This window comes from Cupressus sempervirens, chromosome 2, assembly GCF_028749045.1.
Source record: "Cupressus sempervirens isolate cs-2001-9-10 chromosome 2, ASM2874904v1, whole genome shotgun sequence".
NCBI classification, from domain to species: Eukaryota; Viridiplantae; Streptophyta; class Pinopsida; order Cupressales; family Cupressaceae; genus Cupressus; species Cupressus sempervirens.
Genome location: NC_143119.1, coordinates 742049888 through 742074668, shown reverse-complemented (window position 1 = coordinate 742074668; position 24781 = coordinate 742049888). Strand labels below are relative to the sequence as shown.

The 24781-nt window shown below is 36.7% G+C and overlaps 1 protein-coding gene across 1 annotated transcript in view; it reads left to right on the top strand.

The window, feature by feature from the left end:
- The window catches only part of LOC149575513 (uncharacterized), a 39898-nt gene extending 16569 nt beyond the window's left edge, over window positions 1-23329 (top strand). The window contains exons 2-6 of the mRNA XM_089815267.1: window positions 5143-5245; window positions 5486-5658; window positions 6827-6854; window positions 7059-7167; window positions 22820-23329. Of these exons, the coding sequence (XP_089671393.1) occupies window positions 5143-5245; window positions 5486-5658; window positions 6827-6854; window positions 7059-7167; window positions 22820-22901 (495 nt within the window). The 3' untranslated portion in view covers window positions 22902-23329. The remainder of the gene's footprint in view (window positions 1-5142; window positions 5246-5485; window positions 5659-6826; window positions 6855-7058; window positions 7168-22819) is intronic.
- The last annotated feature ends 1452 nt before the right edge of the window (window positions 23330-24781 follow it).

Genomic DNA, 24781 nt, shown 5'->3' with positions numbered 1-24781 from the left:
CTCGATATCTGGTAATGTGACGAGAAGCACCACTATCAATCAACCAAGTATTACTATCAGTTGGAACTTTGATTGAAAGGGCTGAGATAAAAAAAGTCCCTCCAAATTGTCACTAGATTCTTTATGAGGCGAAGCATCATCAACATTGGCAGCAGCAGCATGACGTTTTGGTCTTGTTAAACAATCTCAGGCAAAGTGATCAATACTTGTCACATCTGAAGCATTAAATTCTAGAGAGATCCTCCTTTGTTTCAGGAGCTGAATCTGAATTCCTAGATCTATTTCTCTTGAAATTTCTGTTTCTTTCTTTCTTTTTAAGATGTTTGAGCTGCAAGGACATGATCTTCATAATGAGATTTTCATCCATTGCCTCTTGAACGCAATCAGCTCTCAGATGACCAAATTTGGGTAATTTTAAAATTTATCTCTTCACTAATGCCTTGAATAAAAGATTTCCAATAATGATGGAGACCATTCATCTCTTCTTGTGACACTAAACTGATCTTTCAATTCTGTAATCTTCATGGAGGAGATAACCTATTCTTGTATAGCCATTTTTATATGGAGGAGCTTACGTCTCAAGGCCAGAGGTAATGATGAATTCGTACAAGCTTTGAAGATTTTCAATCTTTTCTTTATCTGAACTCAACTTGGATACAATAGGTGCAATATGATCCTTTACATAATCATCAATATCTTCCTTGGTATTCTTCCTCCATTTAGCTTTCTTTTATTTTCAGCTGGCTTAAGAAAAACACTCTTCACATATTTCAGAAGATCATTTTCTTCGAGTGCTATAAGAACTCTGAGTTTCCAAGATGTGAAATTCAATGCACCATCTAGCCTACCTTCAAGTTTGAGTCCATTCACGATGTTCGAAATTTGGAAGAATGTATCTAGAAGAGAAGAAAGGAATATTTCTCTGCTTGAATGGTTCTGGTTCTGGATCTTTACTTAAACCTGCTCTGATACCATGTTAAATTTTGAACCAGAAAAGCATAATAAACAAGATGAACAGATAGACACAAAGGTTTACCCTGGGAAACACTCCTTAAGGGAGAAAAAGCCAGCCACACCAAAAGCAATGTTTTTATTAAAATAATGATGAATCTCTGATACAGTACTCTTTGACTTCTAAGACTACACTCTTTTGAGGAACGAATCAAAATGTTCTCGTTAAAAAAATTATTGACTGATAAACAACAGTAATTCTTTACAACAAAACATCTGCAAATACAATGGATGGCTTAGCACCTCCAGAAGACTCACGATAATCTAGAACAAATAGACACAAAATGATAAAACAAAAAACTTGTACAACAATCAAACACCAAAAAAATGACCCGCTCCCAATAATGATCACAATCATATTAACCACCAAAAGCTACAGCTTCAACTCCTGTAATAGCAAAAAATTGGATACAATTACAAATACTTGAACATGATATACAAGATATCCTTAGATTTAGGCATGCAACACTTTACTTGAAGTTCAGTTGGATAAAGTAAACAAATGGCTAAACCGAAAGGAAGAAATGCTGTTATTTTCATAAATATTTTCCAAATGTGGAAGGTTTTTCCCCCACTAGCAGAAAGGAAAGGGACAGAAAATTTGATACAATAACAAATACCTGACCATGATATACAAGTTGATATCCCTAGATTGAGGAATGAAAGATTTACTTAAATGTCAGTTGGACAAAGTATGAAACAAATGGCAAAATTGAAAGAAGAAATGCTGCAGTTTATGAGTTTTTTCAAGTGGAACAAATCCTTATGTACGTTTCTTTGTAGCCACTTTAAGGAGCCACACGTTTGAATGCACACTCACCAAGTCCTCTGCCATTTTTTAATTCGATTAAATGTGAAGAGGGCACCATACAGATCGGTATATCACTTACAAGGAATCGGGAGTATAATGCTGATCAACAGCATATCAGTGACTGATTATAGACAGCTACAAAAAAATACCAAGGAGTTAGAGTACTCTACGTAATATTACAAAGTTTTTACAAATACATCATCAAATGATATACAACTATATGTTTTAATTGCTTACAAAATAATATTAATTGCACAATTAAACAATCAATTAAACCCACTCTGATACCATTACAGATGAATATAATCAGAATAAAATCAATTAAACCATTACTAGATGATAATTAAACAAGAACTGGTGAGATTAACATTAGAGTTGATTTCAACTATAATTTAGGCATGTAGTTGATTGTAAACCATTTACTATTCACAAGATAGTCAAAAGCATGAGGGTATAAGCACATTCCGTTGTTTGAAATCTTTGTTGCATCTCTCAATGTGCCTGCCTGGTTTAATGTAAATTTCTTGCATGTTGTTTAATATTTCAGTACAAGAGTTGGTTTTGGATTATGTATAAATTTATAATTGATAAGAGGATGCTGTCTTAATTCTTGGCAATATGCATTGGGAGCACGGTTGCTGTAAATATGGACAGATAGTAAGAGTCTATAATGGACTGCGGTGAGGTTTAGGTGGTTACAAGTAAAACAATCTTGTACTCGTCAAGAACTTCCTTACATATTTCCTGTAAAAAAAAATGTAATATCACACTACAATTTAGGCTCACAGTTGATTGTAAACCATGTATGAGTCACAAGATGATCAAAGGTGTCAGGCTCTAAGCACATTCCATTGTTTGAAATCTTTGTTGTGTCCCTTATTGTGCCTGCCTGGTTTAATCCAAATTTCTTGCATGTCTCTTAATACTTCAGCACGACAGTTGGTTTTGGATGATGTATAATTGATTATGAGTATGCTGTCATGATTCTTGGCACCATGCATTGTGAGCATGGTTGCTGTAAATATGGACAGATATATAGAGTCTATAATGGACTTCAGTACGATCTAGGTGGGTACAAGTAAAACAATCTTGTACCCATAAAGGACCTCTGTACTATTTCCTGTGAAGGAAATGTTATATTAAATTATAATTTAGTTACATAGTTGATTTAAAACCATTTATGAATCACAAGATGAATCAAAAGCATCAGGTTTTCAAGCGCATTCCGTTGTTTGAAATCTTTGTTGCGTCTCTCAATGTGCCTGCCTGGTTTAATGTCAATTATTTTGCATGTACTTTTAATATTTCAGTACGAGTGTTGGTTTTGGGTAATGTATAATTGAATAAGAGGATGCTGTCTTGATTCTTGGCAGCATGCATTGGGAGCATGGTTGCTGAAAATATGGATAGATAGTAAGAGTCCATAATGGACTGCGGTGAGATTTAGGTGGGTACAAGTAAGACAATCTTGTACCTATAAAGGACCTTCCTACATACTTCCTATTAAGAAAGTGCTATATAAAACTATAATTTAGGCATGTAATTGACTGTAGACAATGTACGAGTCCCAAGATGAATTAAAAGCATCAGATTCTAAGCACATTCCATTGTTTGAAATCTATGTTGCATCTCTCAGTGTGCCTGCCTGGTTTAATGTAATTTTGTTGCATGTCTTTTAAAATTTCAGTTGGAGAGTTGGTTTTGGATGATCTACAATTGAATAAGAGGACAGTGTCCTAATTCTTGGCAGCATGCATTGGGAGCATGGTTGCTGTAAATATGGACAGATATTAAGAGTCTGTAATGGACTGCAGTGAGATTTAGGTGGGCGCAAGTAAAACAATCTTGTACCCATAATGGACCTCCGTACATATTTCCAGTAAAGAAATTGTTATATTAAACGATAATTTAGTTATCAGGTTCTAAGCATATTCCCTTGTTTGAAATCTTTGTTGCATCTCTCAATGTGCCTTACTTGTTTAATGTAAATTTCTTGCATGTCTTTTAATATTGCAGTGCAAGAACTGTTTTTGGATGATGCATGATTGAATAAGAGGAGACTCTTTTAATTCTTGGCAGCATCCACCATTGTACTCCACATCCACCATTGTACTTCACATGAGGACAACCCCTCAAACTGTTGGCTGCATGCCACATTAATGGGAGGGAGAATGGTGGCAAGCTCAAAGTGTAAGAGAATAAATGTTGGAATGATTTCATTCCTCATATCTGACACCAATGAAATTCTCAATAACAATTTCAAACAAGTTAAGGTTTAATGCCCAATTGGACATGGTGTCAACCTCTTTGTTCCTTTGTCTTTTGATGTGCTAGAACTAAATATCCTTAAAGATTGCCAACTCATCATTGATGTTGGAGATTTAATTCTGGGGGTGCCATGCCTCCATGTTACCTTTTACAATGGCCTTGATTATAATTTGGGAGTCACTTTCGACAAGTATTTTTGTAGCTCCTTTTTTGATACTCTGATTGCCAAGAGTGCCGCTTCAGCTTTTGCAACATTATTTGTTCCATCCAAAAGGTGTTTGCCTCCACAGGAAATGAAATCCCCTTTTGAATCTTCGATTATGAGTCTTGCACTGAAGGGCCAGGGTTCCCTTTAGAAGCACCATCAAATATACACTTCACCAATCTTCTTGAGGTCTTTCCCATTCGATAACATTAAGCAGTGCGGGGGAGGGATTAACCCCAAAACACCCTTTCACGGGTGACGAGTATTACTAGTTGTGTTCAGCAGAGAAGCTTGTTATATTTCCAATGCCAATCCTTCAATTCCCTTATGATGGGGTTAATAACAAGTCCACGAGACAACAGACTAGGTCCAGAGACTCCAGACACTAAGCAAGATATATAGGAATCAAAGTAAAACCTTCTGTTTCATCCGTTATATTACGGGACTTAATGTTATAAACTATTAGAGTTTTAATTAATGTTAGCTTATTCTCAATTCAGTTTTTAACTTGGTAATTAATGTTGTAATTCAAATATCAATGTTATTGGGCCAAGTTTGAATTAATAAGATGTCAATTATATTTTGTTTTGCTATTGTCAGTAACTGTTATTCGCTTTATTTGTTTATTTATTGAAACTTGAAAGGCAATACTGCAGTTATTTTGTTGGTTTACTATTTGTCTATTGTTGGTTTGATACAGACTAAATTTTCTTCGTTTCATGTTGATCCACATGTTTGACATGTCTTATCAACTAGGGGAAATAATATTTCTGTTAGAAGAAAGGAAGGTTGAAATTTCTGTTATTTTAGAATATGAAAAATTGAATAGATTTGTTTTTCTTCTCAGTTATGCGATCTTTTGAAGTCTAGAGTGGAGTCTCCAGCGTTTTTAGACAAGGTTGAGACACTGCATGCATCAATAGCCCAAGGAATTTTGGAAAGGGCTTCAGGTATGGTTCATTTGTGATAAATGAACGTCCTCATTCTTTAGTTTATGTTAAGTTTTTTTAGACTAGCTTACAGCATAGAATGTATACATATATATTATTATTTCTTATGTATTTCAAAGATATCTATTATTTAGTTTTTTTCCCCTTTTATGTTCTTTCTGCTAGGTCAATGTGACAAATCTTAAAATTTACTTATTCTGTACTTACTTGAGGCCTGTTTGTAAACTAATGTCAAAACAGATGAAGCCAATTCATGGGACTTGGTAACAGAGACTGATTTGCTGGAGGGTGAATATAATGATGCACGGAACTCTTTAGATCAGGAAAGCTATGTTCTTGTTCGTCAAGAAGATATTTTGGAAGGGATTGCCTGCTTCATGGCAACATATCTTTCCACAGTGAAGGATACCAAGGTATAGGTTAGCACTATGCTTGAATGATGGCTCCACTGAGGGAGGAGTATTTGGTTCTAACATATAACTTGATATATAAAAGTGGGAATCTCATTTGCCTTACCTTTTGTGGTCTCAAGAATAAGTAGAATTATGTAATTGAGCTTGACATGATCAGTGTTTCTGTAGCATCTGGTATTTGTGCTTTGCCTATGCCAACTAATTAAGTGTCAATGCGGGCTCTTGTTTGGTTACAGAAACACCATTGAATCTCTATTCCGTATTAAATAATTATTAGAATCAATTTCAGATATTTCTTGTTCTTATATATCACAGTTCAATAGATGATTGAGGATTGTTATCTTAATATTATACAGAATGCCATCTCAAGATTGCTGGAATGTTCTTATCGTGGGTTGGTACTTTCCCTCAATCATGTTTATGGTGAAATGTAGTTCATACTCTTTAATATTTTGGAGGGGCAAAAGAAACATTCCAGAAAATGAATTGTTTTCCATGCTTCTCCTTACAAAGATCTATAGGGTACTAAGAACTTCCTACGCCCACACCCACACACCAATGCATACATATATAGATAGATCATCAATTGTGCCATAACAAATTGTTAACAAAGATCTATGGGCTACTAAGAACTCCTTACCAAATAGGGATCTACACCCACACAGTCGTGTATACATATATAGATTGATAGATCAATTGTGCCATTTAATTACCTATGTCACGTTTCAAAAGTTTTGATACTATCACATCTTGTGTCATAAACAATTCATGAGTCCATCTCAATCGAATTAGCTTATGTTAGGAAAAAGATCTCAAATTTAATATTTGCATCAAACGGTTTATGCTAATCTGATTTAGTTATATTAGCTTCTTTAGTGAATTTTTAAAATTAGCATTAATCGAAGCTTGGTAAGTTGGCACTCTACAAGTGTTCACCTTATAACTTGTCTTTCGTAAGTAGGATCAGTACATGCATAAACTATTTTCTTTGTTCTTTTCTGCATGAAAATCAATTTAATGTTTAGAAATTGTATCTGTGTAGACAATTCGTTGTGTTTGGCAGTAATTTGTTTTGTTGTATATTCACTACTATTTAATTTATATGTTTATGTCGAGTCAAAGGCTAATCTGATCAATTTTTTTAATCTCTTGTTGGGTTGTTTGATAGGATTTGTCGCCCAAGCAACTTCAAAAAGGTAATGCAGCTATTTGTTTTGAATTCAAGATGTTGAAAGAGATTAGCTTGGTTAGTTTTTTTTAGGTGTCTCTTTTCTTACTTGTTGACTACATCGGATGGCAGATTCTAATCTTTTATAGTGGAGTAAATCTAATGCTCTTGATAAGTTACTAACATTTGTATGGTTTTTTTCATATTGGCGAATCTACACACTTCTTTCTAGCTTTGAGCAAAACATTTTCTGTAAGAAAAAGGAAAGGAAAACTGCGGATGATGTGGGATAGCAGCAAAGTTATATATAATGTTGTTTCATGGGGTGCCACTGCAGTTGGGTATGATGCTTTTTCTGATGCTAATTAGTTTTGTTCTCTATTTCACTTTTACAATTAATGTTTCCTTTTATATAGATTTATGTTAGTGATTAATGCACAATTTTGTGAGCTGTTTAATTCTTTATCGTATAATGCGCACTAACGGATTTCAACAATCACGGGTTTAAGTGGAAATAACTCCCTACAGGATAGTTGTAAATGCTGAAATGTTACCACTATGAGAAATATTGAAAATTTACTTCCATCTCTGATCTTCTATTTCCATGTTAAGTTCTATTCTCTTTCTTGCAATTGTATTGCCGTAGTTTGGAAAGTTGTAATTGTCAAAAGACCCAAATTTGGCTTTGGACTCAGCAACTTGGCTACCGCAAAAAAATAGATAAATTCTATAAAAAAAAATAAAATTGGATTGGCCCAACTTACATGTGCAAAAAACCTTTCGCCCAGCATGTGGAAAGCCCAGGTGCTTCAACATGGAAAAAACTTGAGAAACTAATACTTTGAAAAACACATGAAAAGACAAAAAACCTGTTTACTTCTAAGTGTTTTTTGAATGTTTTTCTCTTTCATTATTTATCTTGTGTCCACTGAATCTGCACAGCATTCATAGGTTGATTCACTTGTTGGAAAAGGCCCAAAATCGCAAAAACAGTTTTAGGTAAGATAAGATAAATTATTAATGTTCAACAAGAGATCACAAGGGTCTAGGGGACTGGAAAACGTACAACAAGGCAACTGCCAACAGTGGGAGCACCAAACAGTGTCTGCAGTAAGAACTAGCAAGAAAGCAAAAGAACAATGCAAGAAAAAGACTAAATACTCATCACAACCGAGAAGTAGCACAAAATTGAAGGATACGGCCAGGGCGAGGCTGTGCCCCAGACTGTCTCAAGGAGCTGTTGGAGAAAGGGTGAAGCTGTTGAGTGTGACCCCTGTGAGGTCTCACAGATCTGGTGTGACTCAAAGAAGGACCGAATGACTTCTTTTTCCCTCAGGCAGGAGACACAGGCATGGAGGAGGAGGTTATGAGCTGGTCTGAAGTCTGCCTTGACAAGAATATGAGCTCCAAAATATGGTCATGAAGCCGTATGGGGTCTTGGAGATAGTGTACTTGAGAAATGAAGAAAGTGACTTCCACTCTCTTAACAAGTAGTAGATCCTTCCCCTGATCTCATAGTATATGGGGCAATGGAAAACAAAATGGGTTCCGTTTTGCATGAGTTCATGACAAGTTTGTAATCTATGTGTATACTTGGGTGAAATTTGAAGATCTAGTTGTAGGTCTGGGACTGTAATGCATAAACAAATGACATGGATGGAATTAGACTATAAGAAAAATATTTATAATCTTCTTACGTCCCCCAGTGATCTCTGCAGGGGTAGTGGTAAACCATAAAACTGCTGTTTGTGTTGTGCATTGAGAACTTGTTTATGGTACATCATATGCTTGATATGAAGCCTCAAATCTTTTACAAACGGTTATGTCTTTTTCATGCAGTTTGAGAATTTGTAAGATGCAAGATCTTGACCTAGTAGATCTTTAAATATGTTTTTTCAAGTCAAGTCAGCTATCTGGGATGCTATGTCCCATTTTGACAGAATACCACAACTGTCCGTTGTGAAAAAATCTCATCCAAAAAAGCAGCTATGACTTCATATGATATATGCAATCTGAGGAGTTTAGATGCTGAGCTCAACATTACTTACTGAGATGATGTCGTGAAATGACAATATGCTATTATTTGCAATATGCTGCAGTGACAAATCTTCACTTTATACATTGTGAGAAATTTTCAAGTACCATGCTCAAAGACTGAGAATTTGAATCTTGATGTTTGTTCCCTTGTGAGATGAGAGTGGAGAGTTGTTGCAAAGCCTCCCTTGAAAGAGATCAAGGTGCATGAAGTTTTGTAAAGAGATGCAAAACACAATGATGCTCTCTGACATTTTCATCACAAGTCTCCATTAAGCTGCCCTTTTGAGTTTTCAACTAAATGGTGCTGAATTTTTTGTAGCTGTGAGAGCTTATTACCTATTTTCTATGCCTGGTTGGGAAGCTTCTTTCATTGCAGATATGATTCTTTATTTGTTATCAGTTCCACTTAAATTTGGTTGGGCTTGAGCTGAAGATTATTTGTCATTGCTGTAAGTGTTCCTGTACAAGCAGTGTTTTATTATGTCTCAACTGTCAAGCTTGAGCTGTATCTTTTCCACTGTATGAAGAGCTCTATCCAAGGAGAACGTATATTTTCCACTGTTGTGATTTGGCATTGCAAGTGTGCTGACTTGGCACCGTGCGTATATTATTGTATTTGATGTTTATAGTTGTCGATTTATGACTTGAAGTTGTCGGTTCATATATTAAATGTTGCCATGTGTATATCGTAACTATCGTTGCTTGATGTGGATGTGCGATCTTTTAGTTTCACCAGTATTGTCTCTCTTCTATGCTATCGTGATCAAACTCTTATATAATGTTTTTTTGATGTTTTTAGAGGCTGCAGTGTTACCATTTTTGAAGTGTTCATATTCATTGGGCTCTGAGAGTTTATCAATGGCATTATATTTTCAGTTACTATAATCACAGAATTTTGTGTGTCCTGACTCAATAATTCACAGAATCATATATATATTGTATTGTGATTTTGGAGTTGTTCTAGGCAAGATTATTGTGCTGATTGTGTGAATCATAGCATTTGTAATGAGTTGGTCTTATTAGAAGACACAGACATTTTGATAAGAGAAAAAGTCAGGCTTATTGATTGACTGGTTGAAGACTTCAGTCATAAGTGGCAATACTTATTCTTTTTGAATAAAAGATCTATTTTCAGGTGTGGTTAGGTTTTTTCCTTGAGGAGGGTTTTCCTAGGGTAAATCTGTCTGGTTTTCTTGCTAAAGGTTCTGATTATTGCATTGATTATATTCTGATTTGAAAACTTAACATGGTATTAGAGCGGGTTTAAGGAAATGATCTGAACCAGAACAGAATATTTGGATTCTAGAATAACTGTGATGTCTAATAGGTGTCAAATTTGTTGTTCAAAATGAGGGATTCATATGAGAATGTGCAGCCGAGAAGTGCTTTGGAAGGATCTACTGGTTTGAATTTTTCACTCTTTGCCTGCACTATAATTTTGTGATGGCAAAAGTTCTTTGCTGGATTGTGAGGAAATTTAGGCAATAAAGAGAAGTATTTTATGGTTATATCTTTGAATAGAGATCATGAATTTTGTATAGTTAATATTAATTCATGTTATTTCACTAGGAATAGTCATGTTCATAGCATTGATATGGATATTTCTCTTCATGATAGGTTGATTCTATATAATATTATTAATCTCTCTTGATTGCAAGACAGATCGACAAGCAATGAAATGATGAGAAATTTCATGCAAAGTCATGCAGACTGAAGAAATGATCAAACATGGGGACTCTGTTTGCAGTCATGGGATTCTTTTGCTTTAGGAAGAATTGTAGACTATTGTGGTTTATTTTAACCACGAATTTTCCGCATACCAAATATTGCATGAATTTTGCTAAGGCATGCATGATTGCTAACATCTTTTATCATAGATAGAATAAGATCTTTCAGTAAGGTGGAGCTTCCTACTCTCAAAAGAATTTAGTGCTCATTTTGCACGAGGACTGCACTGAAGTCTTCTCAAGATGCATCAGATTGTAGCTCAAATGGTAGAGAGAAGTGTTATGGTAAATTGATGTTGTATGTTTGTTAAACAAAGGAGATAAAGGCTCCTTATATAGATTTACAAAGACGATGTTTCTAAAAGAAACAATTGTGAACTAAAGATGGAAATAGAAATTACCTAATAAACTAAAGACCAAGTAAGATGACCATTAAAGAAACATTATAATATTCTAATACCCTTCCTTAATGGTCATTGTCTAACAAGTGTCTTTTGGTCACAACTTCATCAAAACATTCTGTTATTGCTAAGAGCTTCCGTGGATATTCAAAATTTCAATGTCCAAGAGTAGTCAAAATCTGTCCACAAAACAACAAGAATAGTGTCCCATTCTTTAGAATGCTTTGCAACAAGAGAAAGAGTATGCCATTGACTTTGCCATTGAAATGAATCTTCCACTATCCCTCCCATAATCAGCAAAACATCTAACGAAAAATCATCACAAAAACATCCAACCTGATATTGGATAACGAAACTGCTCTTCCTTGGAGATAGAGGCAAACAGTGAGGACAACTAGCATGATTTTGACGAAAAATAGGCAACGTTCCATACTTTGCAGATGAGTATGATGGCCCAAAACATACTTCAAAAAGCCATGATTTTTTTGGAGAAAATTGGAAAAGCCAAACATGGTTTTTGAGGTGAAAAATCAGTCAAAACTGGACAACAAAATCGCTGAAATGGATATGAGAATATGAAGTTTCGTTTTTGAGGAAAAATGGTAAAACCCAAAATATAATTGTTGAGAAAAAAATTATAAACCCTGCTTTGATTTCTGAAATGTTCTCAACTAGTTTTTGACCAGACATATTGAATTTGGGCTAATGAGAATTTTGTCAAACGGTTGTTATGCAAAAAAGATCTGAAGCAAAATTGATTGCTATCATCCCATTGTAGTGATCATAACATGAAGGCTATGAAATAATTGAATTACACTAAGAAAATCATGCCTTTCAGCAAGCTCTAAGATGATGATTCGAAAACACAAGGTTACAATAATGATTTACGACCATGATAATTATCCAACAGTGGATGTACAAAATGCTTGACGACAGACTTCCAACTTCAAGGTTAAATGAACATACCGGAATTAAATTGCAGATTGGCAAGGCCATACAACCTCGTTACCAATATGAATGCCTCATATTGTATTGGACTATGCTCTAAATGATCTCCATCGTCCACTCTAGATTGCTGGTCTTATGTACCGGTGTCACCTATACTTGCTAAATCCGATTGTGAGCATATTCACTACCTATCTCCAGATTAACCGCTTCCTGTGTATGTTGTTGTGTGACCCTGCGGAATTTGAGAGAGAGGGATTCCCCAACACCAAACTGCTACTTCCAAATCAATTCTAGGGATCTTTACGCTCTTCTAGACACTTCCACCTCTGTGAATTATAACTGATAATAATATGCCGACCTGAAAATATTTAACGTTTATAGATCCTCCAAAATCAGTGCGTTTTACTTGCTATTAACCCTGACCTGCTATTACAGAATGGAGGTAATCACGTGCGGGATTTACCCAAGAGGAAAATTGAGTGCCGTCTAGTTACTCCCAACTGTTACACATTCTCTAGTGTAGTTTGTTATTGAATGCCGTCACCACTTAACTGAGATTTTGAGAATGATACTTATGTAGGTAACTTCTCCTTGTTGTGGGGGAAATGATCTTATTCCCTGCCGTCCAAACTTCCACTATCAAATAATAGCCTATGTGTTAAACTGACCATTCTGCCATGGAGCTGTAATCTCTTGAGATCAATGTATCAATCGAGTCCTTAGTTCTGAAAGTGCAAATGTGAGTACTAGGTTTGCGTCCAAACTCACCATTTTCCTTAAGGGGTTTTGTCCTTAGGAAATATCCAATCACATTTAAGCAACCGATTAAGATTTGAATAATAACAAATATTCATGGTGTCAATCCCAATGCAAATGCTTTCTTTTATAACCTCAAAGTGTGGGGAGATACAAACATCTTAGCAATGTGGGATAAAAGACTATTTCGTCTTTTAGTCACTTAAGTCATTTTGTCCTAAAGTGACTTTAATAATAAAGTACTTTATATTTCAACTCAATAAAATAAAGTGACTTTAACCTTAAGATTTCCCATTTAAAATCTCCTCAATTGAAAGCAAAACTCCTGTGATTGGCTGGCATCCTAAATCACATGTTGTTAGCCTATTCGGATGGAAAGATAGACCAACTAGGCACCATTAAGGCTAGCGCGGAGAAGGGGACATTACAGTCCTCCCTTTCCAGGATTGCTTGCCCTTAAGCAATCTCAATGCCAGGTGCTGTAAGATTGATTCACTTTCCCAAGTGGCATCCTCATAAGGTAAATCCTTCTAGTGAAATAGATATTCCTTGATGGACCTATTAGGCAGCTTCCTCTCTCTGACCTTTATCACCTCTGCTGGAACTAATACAGGCTTCCTTTCCGCATCGAGCGGAGACAACTCTATGGAGGTTACTGTATGCTAGCCAATTGCTTTCTTGAGACATGAAACTTGGAACACATTATGAATTCTATTGTCATTAGGTAAATCTAGCGCATAGGTGACCTAACCAACCCTCATAGTAATGCGATATGGACCAAAAAATCTGGGCTGAAGTTTTTGAGACCCACTCTTCTTTAAGGAATTCTACCTGTATGGTTGGAGACGAAGATAAATCACGTCACCCAACTCAAAACTTTGCTTAGTTCGCGGTGATCAGCGCATATCTTTTGCTGATTCTGGGCTCGTAGAATGTTCAAAAAGATTTGAGGATATCTTGTTGATCCTGTATCCAATCCTCGGCTAGTGGTGCCCTGCTGTCTTGCAAAGCTAGGTCTACAAATGACAAGGGCTCGCTGCCATAAAGAGCATGAAATGGAGACATCTGAATGGGCATGTGGTAGGAGTTGTAATAGTACTCCCCTAGATACAACCACTTAACCTAGGCTCTCTGTTGTCCTACTACATAGTTTTGGAGATAACCCTCCACCCATTTGTTAACTATCTCAGTCTGTCCATCCGTCTAGGGGTGATAACTCGTGCTGGGTGTCAACTCCGTATCGGTTAATTTGAACCGTTCCGGCCAAAAAGTGATAAGGAACTTGCTATCCTTGTCGCTCACAATGGTGCGAGGAAGACCATGTAAACGAAAAACCTCTCGAAAGAATAACTCAGCTATCTGAGAGGCTGACCAATTTGCTGCTATGGCAAAGAAGTGAGTGAATTTTGTTAATCTGTCCACCACCACAAAAATAGAATCCCTGCCATACACTCTAGGCAACCCTGTAATAAAATCCATGGAATTAATCTCCCATTTCTGCATGGGAATGGGGAGGGCTTGTAATAACTCGGCTAGAAACTCATGCTCTGACTTGTTCAGTTGACAAGTTTGACACTCCTTGATATGTTGGAGGACATCGTCCTTGAGGCCTTTCCATGAAAATCTTTCCCTGACCTGTCTATAGGTTTTGAAGAATCTCGAGTGTCCTGCTGATGGTGCATCATGTAGAGTTTCCATAATCTTACCTTTGAGTTTAGATCCTAGTATGAGGTAAATATGATCCTTATAGAAAATCACATCATCTATTACCTTGTACCTGCTGTCCTGAAGTTGTCCATCCATAATCTGACATGCTTGAGTATTTTTAGAATACTCAACTAACAATTGAGACTTCCAATCTGCAGAAATTTCAAAAATAGCACAACATTCCGCTATTGAGGGTCTCCTAGATAGTGCATCAGCAACTACATTGTTCTTACCTTTGACGTACTCAATGTCAAAATCATAGGCCTGAATCTTGTAGACCCACTTTTGTCGTCTCTCATTAAGATCCCTCTGTTCTAGGAAGTAGCGCAAACTATTATGATCCGTCTTAACTGTGAATTTGCCCCCCACTAGGTACTGTCTAAACTTGGCTAAAGCATGCATAATAGCCAACATCTCCTTATCATAAGTGGAGTACAGTCTCTCGCAATCCTTGAGCTTCTTGCTCTTATAAGAAATCAAATGCCTATTTTGTATGAGAATTGCGCCAATACCATTCCCTGAAGCATCACATTCAAGAATAAATGGTCGAGAGAAATTGGGCATTGCCAAGATTGGGCATGTGCTCATCACCTGTTTGAGCCTATCAAAGGTCTCCTCTGTGTAACAAACGAATTTTCATAACCAATTTTAAACTCCTAATAATCTGATTTAATAAGTAACTGATTCCATTTCACATGACAATGATTTCTACCAACTGATTATAATTGAAAGAAACTCTTTCCAACCTAACAGTCTTTCATGTTCAGCTGATTTCACGAGAAACAAAAATAAATTTATATGTATTGCTAACAATTTAACTATTTCTAACTGATAACATATTCATTTGAAAATTAACGGCTAACTATATCAACTGAAATGCTTATTCAACATAAAAGTAAATGATTACTCTATTCTTCTATGGGTTAAAAGTAAAAGAAACATATAGTAATAATGAAAGAATCCCTTTATCTCGTTGTCCAAGCTTCGGCATTGGTGAGAGGAGAAGCATTGACATAGGCTTAACCTCTCAACCGCGGACCATTACTTATCCCCACACATCATAACTTAATAGAACAGCCCTCCCTACCCCGAGATCGGGCTTGGGATGTTCATAAGTCCAACCATCTAAGTAATCAGGCGGTTAGAGTGTCCCAACAATTATTCTCCAAAATAACTAAAGCATCTAGACAAACAATAAAGATCACATGTTCGACACATCTTCCTATTTCTACCTTGGTCAAGGATTTAAAAGTTGGGTTCCTAAACCCGATCTCCACCACTCGACTTGACAACATATTTCATAACTGGAACATGCATGAGCTATTATAGTTTTTGTCTATTGTTTATTTATTTTGATTCCATTCTTGTTTGTGCAGATTCTCTACACCTTCTCACCTTCTCAAGCTACCATGCCGGTGATTCCTAGGTGCGCGCGAGTTCATATCCACTGTATTTGCTTCACACCTCTTCACCTATAATGACATTATTGCTAGTGAATTCCTCGATGTTTGGATTTCATGATATTATTTTCATCTCTGTATGGTATAAATGAATGAATTAAATTCTGAGCAGAATTAATTGTTCATGGTTATCATAGCATTTCTATCCCTCATATACATGGTTGATACACGAATATGAATAAAGAACATAAGTGATATAAAAGACAGATTCTATGAACTAGAAATCTATTTAATGTCTACCCCGATTCAGTGTGTAATAAATTGGCATCAGTATTTGGATTTCATGCAAACATGATACACAATTGGCATAGCAATATGGAAGGAAATAATAACATGGTTTGGCGGTATCTTACGTGATACCTCTGTCTGCTCCTAAATCTCTGTGGCAGGAAGAATGGACTCCGCTCCTTGCTCAACTTGCGGATATGAAAACGTGAAGGTGATATGGGAAAATTGAAGAGCAATGAATGAAGTCGGAAATAATTCTCAGTGTCTCCACTCTATGTATAAACATAGAGAACAAAGAGCCATCGATAGCAAAGAAGGAAAATAGACTGTAGTAAGATACGATCATGAGACTATATTAAAAAGAAATAGCTTGGCTCTTTGGCTACCATCAGTTACAAGAAGCCGTTCAAATGCCATTCAAATCAAATAAAGAGGAGGGAAAGAAAAATAAGAAGTTAAAGAGTGTTCATTATTATTTTATTATTATTATGCATCCTTATGTACGTTCATGTGTATTTATTGATAAAGTGGCATCATTAGATTATAACTTATAATTTATTGGTGTCACCTTATTTTCATATACATATGTTCGTATTTGAGGGTGTATAATAATGATTAAATAATAAATTCATTAATAATTCTTCAAAGGTATGAATAATGTTTAATTTATATTGTTTCTCTAATAGCTCATGCGGTTCCACAATGCAACATCATGTCAAATCCTAGTATCCTTATTAGGGTAGTCTTAGGTGAAACCTGTCGATTCTGATGACTAGACCATTCGACCATCCCTTCCGATGATCCCGTTTAGCAATGCTTCCCCTCTCTTCAGTCTTCTTTGTGCAATCACTCAAACAAACATTCTCGCCAAGACATTAATTCAAAGATATATTAATTGTTGATTCAAAACCATTGCCGATCATCTAGTGACCATTATAGATTTCATCAACGTCAATAATAACTAACTCACTTCACATGAAAATAATTTGTTAAATCAATGGCTATGATCAATTTAAAACTTAAGGCAAAAATTTGGGATGTAACACTCTACCTCAACTGTCCATCCTTTCCATGTGAGGTTGGTGAAGGGAGCCGCTATCTGAGAGAAACCTCTAGCGAACCTCCTGTAGTAAGAGCACAGACCCATGAATCCTCACTAATTTTATACATTCCTTGGTGGTGGCCAATCGAGGATAGCTTGAATCTTTCCTTGATATACCTTCACCCCATCTGCACCAATCACGTGACCAAGGTAAAGAATCTCCGTCAACCCAAACTCACACTTGGACTCCTTAGCAAACGAGTGCTCCTCCATGATACTGAGTACCTCATCTAGATGCTGCAAGTGTGCCTCTCAAGTTCTGCTGAAAATCAATATGTCATCAAAAAATGCTAGTGCACTCTTCCGCAGCTACTTTCAAAAGATATGGTTCATACATAATTGAAATGTAGCTGGTGCATTAGTGAGTCCAATTGGCATAACCAAGAACTCGTAGTGACCATAGTGACATCGAAAGGTTGTCTTATGCACATCTTCACGAACTTGTAGCTGATGGTACCCCGCTCTGAGATCTATCTTTGAGAAGTAAGCTGTAATTCATCCAATAGCTCATTAATGCGAGGGATTGGGTATCTATTCTTGATGGTCCTCTTGTTGAGAGCATGATAATCAATGCACATGCATAAGTGCCATCCTTCTTCACTAAAACAACTAAAGAAGCAAAGGGACTGGAGCTAGGTTTGATGTGGCCCATGTCTAAAAGTTCCTAAATCGTCTTTTCTATCTCCTTATAATGTTAGGGATGACGATAAGGTGTCATGATAATGGGTTTGGCGCCCTCGTCCAACTCGATGATATGCTCAAACCCTCTATTTGGGGGAATCCTTAGAGGTATGACCCCAAAAACGCTCTTGTGCTTATCAAGCATCGGCTGAATGTCAACATGAATCTGCTGTCTTGAGTCTAAGGTAGTGTTAGAAGAAATAAAACAATGGGCTGCCCACTCCATGTCATCATGCCTCATGATTGCGTCCATCCTGTAGGCTGAAATCAACTTGGGTTCTTCCTCAGGCATAGCCTTGAGGATCACCTATCAGTCATCCTGTAAGAATTCCAATTGCATCTTATTATGATCAACTGTGCACTTGCCAATAGTCTGCAACCACTGTCTACCCAACATAACATCTAACCCATCCAAATCAACCACATAAAAATTTGCCTCAAGAAGGAAATCATCAAAATGAATCGAAAGTCCCGATACCTTCCCTGTGCATTTCAACCTCTCACCTCCTACCACTCTAACCTCAAATTTGGGTATGTCGTCAATTTGTAACTTCCCCTTAGTAACCCATCGTGAGCTTATGAAGTTATGCGAGGCACCTGTATCCAAGAGACACAATACGCTGTCCTCTAATAATTCCTTTCAAAGGAAAGGGGTGCCCCATGGGATCTCTAGAAAGTAATGCTATGATAGGAGGTTGTCCCTAGGTGCCTTCCTTCTTCCTCTCTCTAGGTGGTCAATCCTCGTTCTCTTCCTCATCACTCTTATCAACATTGCTGCCCTCCTTTTGCTCATCCTCCTCTGAAAGCACCTTACATAATGTATCTTGCCTTTGCCTAGGCATCTATGAACCAGTGTCCATGGCTCTCTGCAAGTAAATCATAGCTTCTTCCTTCTGAGTTCAGTCCATATCTTAAAGTCCATCATGGGAGGTGTAGCTTTATGCTGGTTTTTGTTCTTTTGGAATGAAGTGGATCCCTTATACATTTTCTTTGGGGGCTGTAATATTGAAGACGGTGACTCTAGATTGTGTGCGATCTTAATAGCATCATCCAGAGTGTTTGGTTTAAGTACTTTAACCAAACCTCTATATTTATCCAGTAAACCCTCGGTGAACAACATGACCTTACGTTGTTCTGACATCTCTGGAACCATTACTGAGATCCGCGAAAACTCGTCAATAAAATCATCTAGAGACCCACCCTGTCGTAACTGTGCCAAATCTCTATGATAGACCTCTATATCCTTCTTGTCAAAGCGAGTAATCAGCTTAGAGCTGAAAGTCTCATGGGATGTAATGAGACCAGGATCTTGGGTAACCAACCCATGATGCCACCAATTGTATGCCGCTTCCTCTAAATGCATCGTAGCAAATCTGATGGCCTTTGTCTCTGACATAGGTTTAAGTGTTAGGTAAGTCTCTAGCTTGTGAATCCAAGCTCTCGCAGATGTCTTACTGCTGCCATCAAAAGTAGGGAGAGATAGTTTGTTCATAGCATGTTTTAAGTTTTTATCTGGAGCTCTAGGTCTCCTGTCTTGTTGTTGTCTTTCTGTCTCCCTTTTCTGATTTAAGTATTGAATAAAGGACATATTTTGTTTAATTGGGTCAGGAAACAAGTCCCATTCATCATACATCACCGTAACATCCTTGGTAGTAAATTTGGTGCTGCTGGTGGGGCTACTTCTTCCTCTGCATTAAAAATGGGCATTAAAGGCTTGTCTGTGTTTTGGGTGGGGGCCTTAATAGCTCGGGGTGATCTTGCCACACTACCACCTCCACTATGATGGCTCGGAGCTCTCCTGTTAACCAAAGCTAATTGTTGCATAGTACCTGCAAGCTGCTGAAGTGCATTAGCAATGTTTCCCTTCTTGATCCGGTTCAGTTTCATTATGAGCCATTTGAATGTCGTTTGCTTGGTCTATCTGATCAACCTGTTTAGCCTGCTCAACCTGTTCACTTGTTCCAAAATTTAACTCCTCATCCACTACTAAATAACTATTCTCAATGTGAATCTGCTCTGAAGACTCTGCTTGTTCCGGTTGGAGATGACTAAATTTTTAAAGTTTCTTCCTATTTATTCCAACCTGTTATGTAGTAAATTTTCTCACAAGATGGCAGGACCTATAGCTTTGATACCATTGAAATGTTCTCAACTAGTTTTTGACCAGAAATATTGAATTTGGGCTAACGAGAATTTCGTCAAACGGTTGTTATGCAAAAAAGATCTTAAGCAAAATTTATTACTATCATCCCATTGTACTGATCATAACATGAAGGCTATGAAATAATTGAATTACACTAAGAAAATCATGCCTTTCAGCAAGCTCTAAGATGATGATTCGAAAACACAAGGTTACAAGAATGATTTATGACCATGATAATAAACTGACAGCGGATGTACAAAATGCTTGACAGCAGACTTCCAACTTCAAATTAAAATGAACATACCAGAATTAAATTGCAGACTGGCAAGTGGCCATACAACCTCGTTACTAATGTGAATTCCCCATATGGTATCAGACTGTGCTCTGAATGATCTCCAGTGTCCACTCCAGATTGCTGGTCTAATATACCGATGTCACCTGTACCTGCTATATCCGACTGTGAGCATATTCACTACCTATCTCCAGATTCACTGCTTCCCGTGTATGTTGTTGTATGACCCTGTGGAATTTGAGAGAGAGGGATTCCTCAACACCGAACTGCTGCTTCCAAATCAATGCCACGGATCTTTATGCTCTTACAAACACTTCCACCTCTGTGTGTTATAACTGATAATAATGCCGACCTGCAGATGTTTAACGTTTATAGATCCTCCAAACTCAATGCATTCTACTTGCTATTAACCCCGACCTGCTATTATGGAATGGAGGTAATCACGTGCAGGATTTACCCAGGAGGAAAACTGAGTGCCGTCTAGTTACTCCCAACTGCTACGCATTCTCTACTATAGTTTGTTACTGAACAATGCAGTCACCACTTAACTGAGATTTGGAGAATGATACTTAACGTAGGTAACTTCTCCTTGCCATGGGGGAAATGATCTTATTCCACTGTCAAATAATAGCCTGTTTGTTAAACTGACCATTCTGCCATGGAGCTGTAATCTCCTGAGATTAACATATCAATCCAGTCCTTAGTTCTGAAAGTGCAAATGTGAGTACCAGGTTTGTGTCCAGACTCACTATTTTCCTTATGGGGTTTCATCCTTGGGAAATATTCAGTCACATTTAAGCAACCTATTAAGATTTGAATAATAACAAATATTCGTGGTGTCAATCCCAATGCAAATGCTTTTTTTTATAACCTTGAAGTGTGGGGAGATACAAATGTCTTAGCAATGTGGGATAAAAGATTATTTCATCATTTAGTCACTGAAGTCATTTTGTCCTAAAGTGACTTTAAATAATAAAGTACTTTATATTTCAACTCAATAAAATGAAGTGACTCTAACCTTAGGACTTCCCATTTAAAATCTCCTCAACTGAAATCAAAACTCCTGTGACTGGCTGGCATCCTAAATCACATGCCATTAGCCTATCCAGATGGAAAGATAGACCAACTAGGCACCATTAAGGCTAGCATGGAGAAGGGGACATTTACAATTTCTTTTCAGAATTTTCACCCTTGTTGAATTTCATCGAACCTTGTGACTTAGCCAAGTGGTAACCAATATTATATCTGAATTTAACAGTACCACATAAAAGTTTGCTTTAATGGGGTGCGTTCCTACAAGCATCTCCAATTGTGGTATCTTTTTTTGTGCAGTTTACCAAAGCTCCTGTTGCTGTTGCTGCTGAAACCCCCTTCAAATCTTTAGTCTCTAATTTCCTTTTTGCCAACCATTTCTCACTTACGAAATTTTGATAGGGCTATCACAAACTTATGGTAGTTGTTGGCTGCTGACTTGCTTTTGCCAGAACCTCTTGGTAATTTTCATTGTGCCTGTGGCCTGAGAAATGACGATTATGGCTGGGCTTGGATATACAGGTTTCGACTACCAAAGTCTTCAGGAACCTATTATCGCCAAAATTAGCCATCAATATTGACATGAGTTTCATTGAGCTTGCTTCAGTTTATACTCCTCTCTTTGAGGGGCAACACACCAGATGCGCTTGGGTGCTCAATGCAGAGCCAGTTGACTGCTCTATATTCAAGTCCTCTATGTTTGACTGCTCTATTTATAGCCTTTGGTGTCTAATCTCACCTCACCATAGTTCAAACACCTCGAGTAACTCACTGATTCATGAGTGCTGTTCAGATACTCATCAAATAACTAACAAAATTTTGCTTCGAGTAACTCACTGATTCATGAGTGCTGTTCAGATACTTATCAAATAACTAACAAAGTTTTGCTTAGTTTTTGGCTTATTACTCTCCAATTAATTTCCGCAGCTGTGGATTCGAACAATTTTTCAGCATTATTCCTATTTAAATTTTATAATCACATTCATTAGCTTATGCTATTTATTTTTAATATGTGCTTAAAGAATTTGAGCCTGCCAAGTTTTTCTGTGAATATTGCTTTGTGGCTTTCAGCCGCGTCTTCTTCTTGCTGTTACTCCTTGCTTGGCCCCTCAAAGATGAAGGATGTTTTCTGAGCCTGAATTCTCATCTTAGATTGCCTTCTTTAACATTTGTTATATAAAAGTTATTGACAAATTATCTGTCCAACATGGCTCATATCTGGAAAATGAGCTCTCAAATAATTAAATAATTCGAAATTTGACATTAATATTTTAAATGAATTATGTGGTATGTTCACCATGGAAAAACAACAAGCGTTGACATTAATATTTTTCTATAACAGTGTTCATGTGATTGCAAATCTCAGGGATCTGTAATTTGAAATTTCAATACTATCACCTCATTGCTGTTATTTCTATTGTTTAAGGCTTTTTTGCATTTGGAGGTTAGTCTAACATAATTTGGTTTGCCATTTTGCAGGATTTACCAGAATCCCGCTTTGTTTAGAGCAGCTTCTGTGGCTTTCTGGACCACATGCCGTGTAGTATCGAAGTTAATGTAACTACACAATCAGGGAAAGATTGTAACCAACTTGTAGATAAATATCCTCAAATATTTGCAGCTAATTAGTTGTTGATTCTTTCTCCTTATTCCAATGTTAGAGTATTTGACCAGATGCAAGTGGCTGTACCAATATTTAAGATTGTTGTATCCTAATCATCAATTTATTGAAACAGAAACTGCGAATCTGTTTCAGTGTACATCAAAAAAACAACCATACCAATGCTCCGGGTTGATGTTGTATGGAAAAACCATACTAATTCAATACGGTGTTTCCCTCTCAATCAGCTATAGCTATTGTAATGTTCCTTGTTGAGCTATGGCTAATGTATCGTTGTGCTTATTTTGTGCAATATTGTCTTATAATCTCTTTATTTTTTCACAAACTGTAGTACGATGTATCAATTTATTGCTTTGTTGTTCATTGGAGATGACGTTTGCATTTTGGTTGAATGGTTTGATTTTATATCAATAGCTTGCAATTTCCATTTTTTTCCATCCGACTTTTTGTAATATATTTGATGGAATATAATCATTTGTATATTTATCACTATATCTGAACAGCTATTTAGCTAAAAAAAGAGTATAAATTCATAGATTCAACAAAAATGGGAAAGCTGAATATTTGATTAGATCATGCTTTACTGTAATATTTGAGAGCAATTCATTGGAAAGGTCAAGCAAGCCTAGAAGCCTCACCAAGGCCTGATTTTGTGAATACTGAAAAAAGAGTGCATTATAAAATGTTCCATCATATTTCCAAGACAGGGAAGGCAGGATGGTTGGGAACCTATTTCATGGACAGCGATCCAAAGACGATTTTTTGGGGCAATGGTTGGCGAACAAAGAGAGAGAGAGAGAACAGCAACAATATATCATAATTGCTTGGGAAATGCCAAAGGGATGTTATCTGCTAGCATTTGCACTTGAAAGAGGTGCAATGATTATGCTGATTGAGTACTGAAGGGGAGAAAATCTGAATGTAGTCTCCTCCTCCAAACGGAGTTGCACGTGGAGTGGACATAATTTTGGAGGAAACTTTGTGGTTAAGCGTGTGTGAGCTAGAGGGGTATTGGGATGGGTGCCTCCCAAGAAGTCCTTGTTGTTCAACTTAATTTCGGAGGAAACTTTGTGGTTAAGCGTGTTTGAGGTAGAGGGGTACCTGGATGGCTGCCTCCCAAGAAGTCCTTTTTGTTCACCTATATGAGAATCACTTAGATGGGACGATTGTTAAATGCTCTATTCATGCTTGTGAAAGATGGGTTCTTATGAACCATGTTTATGTACCGTGTCAATGAGTTTGTCTTAGGTAAATCTTCATAGCAATATCGCAGAATGTAGAGTAGCTAATTGAAATTGTAAGTGACCCTTTTTTCATAATATTGATAATTCAATGCTCTTCATTTGCAATTCCTCCTACCTAACTAACAAAAAATATTGATAGTAATATCACAAAATGTAGAGTAGCTCATTGAACTTATTGACATTTTCTCCATAATATTGATAGTTGAATGCTTCTTCATTTGCAATTACTCCCACCTAACTAACAATATTCAATTATGCTCAATCATCTCCTATTTCTCATCTTCTTACATGACATCTATCTACTATTTTATTTAAATATATTTTGTTTATGTTTTAAATTGTGTACTTATAAAAGAAAAAAGTAATTAAATTTTATAAATATTGATATGAATTTTTTTTAAAGATTCACATTAAAAACTCTACTATCTTTTTGCTTGTACAATATCTGAAGTTGAGGGGAGGTTGTTGTAAAATTTAAAATCTGCTACATTAAAGTAAGACCTCATAGAAGGAAGTATGCTTTTGATGAAGTAAAACAAGTTTTGAAGGGTACCTAAACCCTTTACACATTCAATG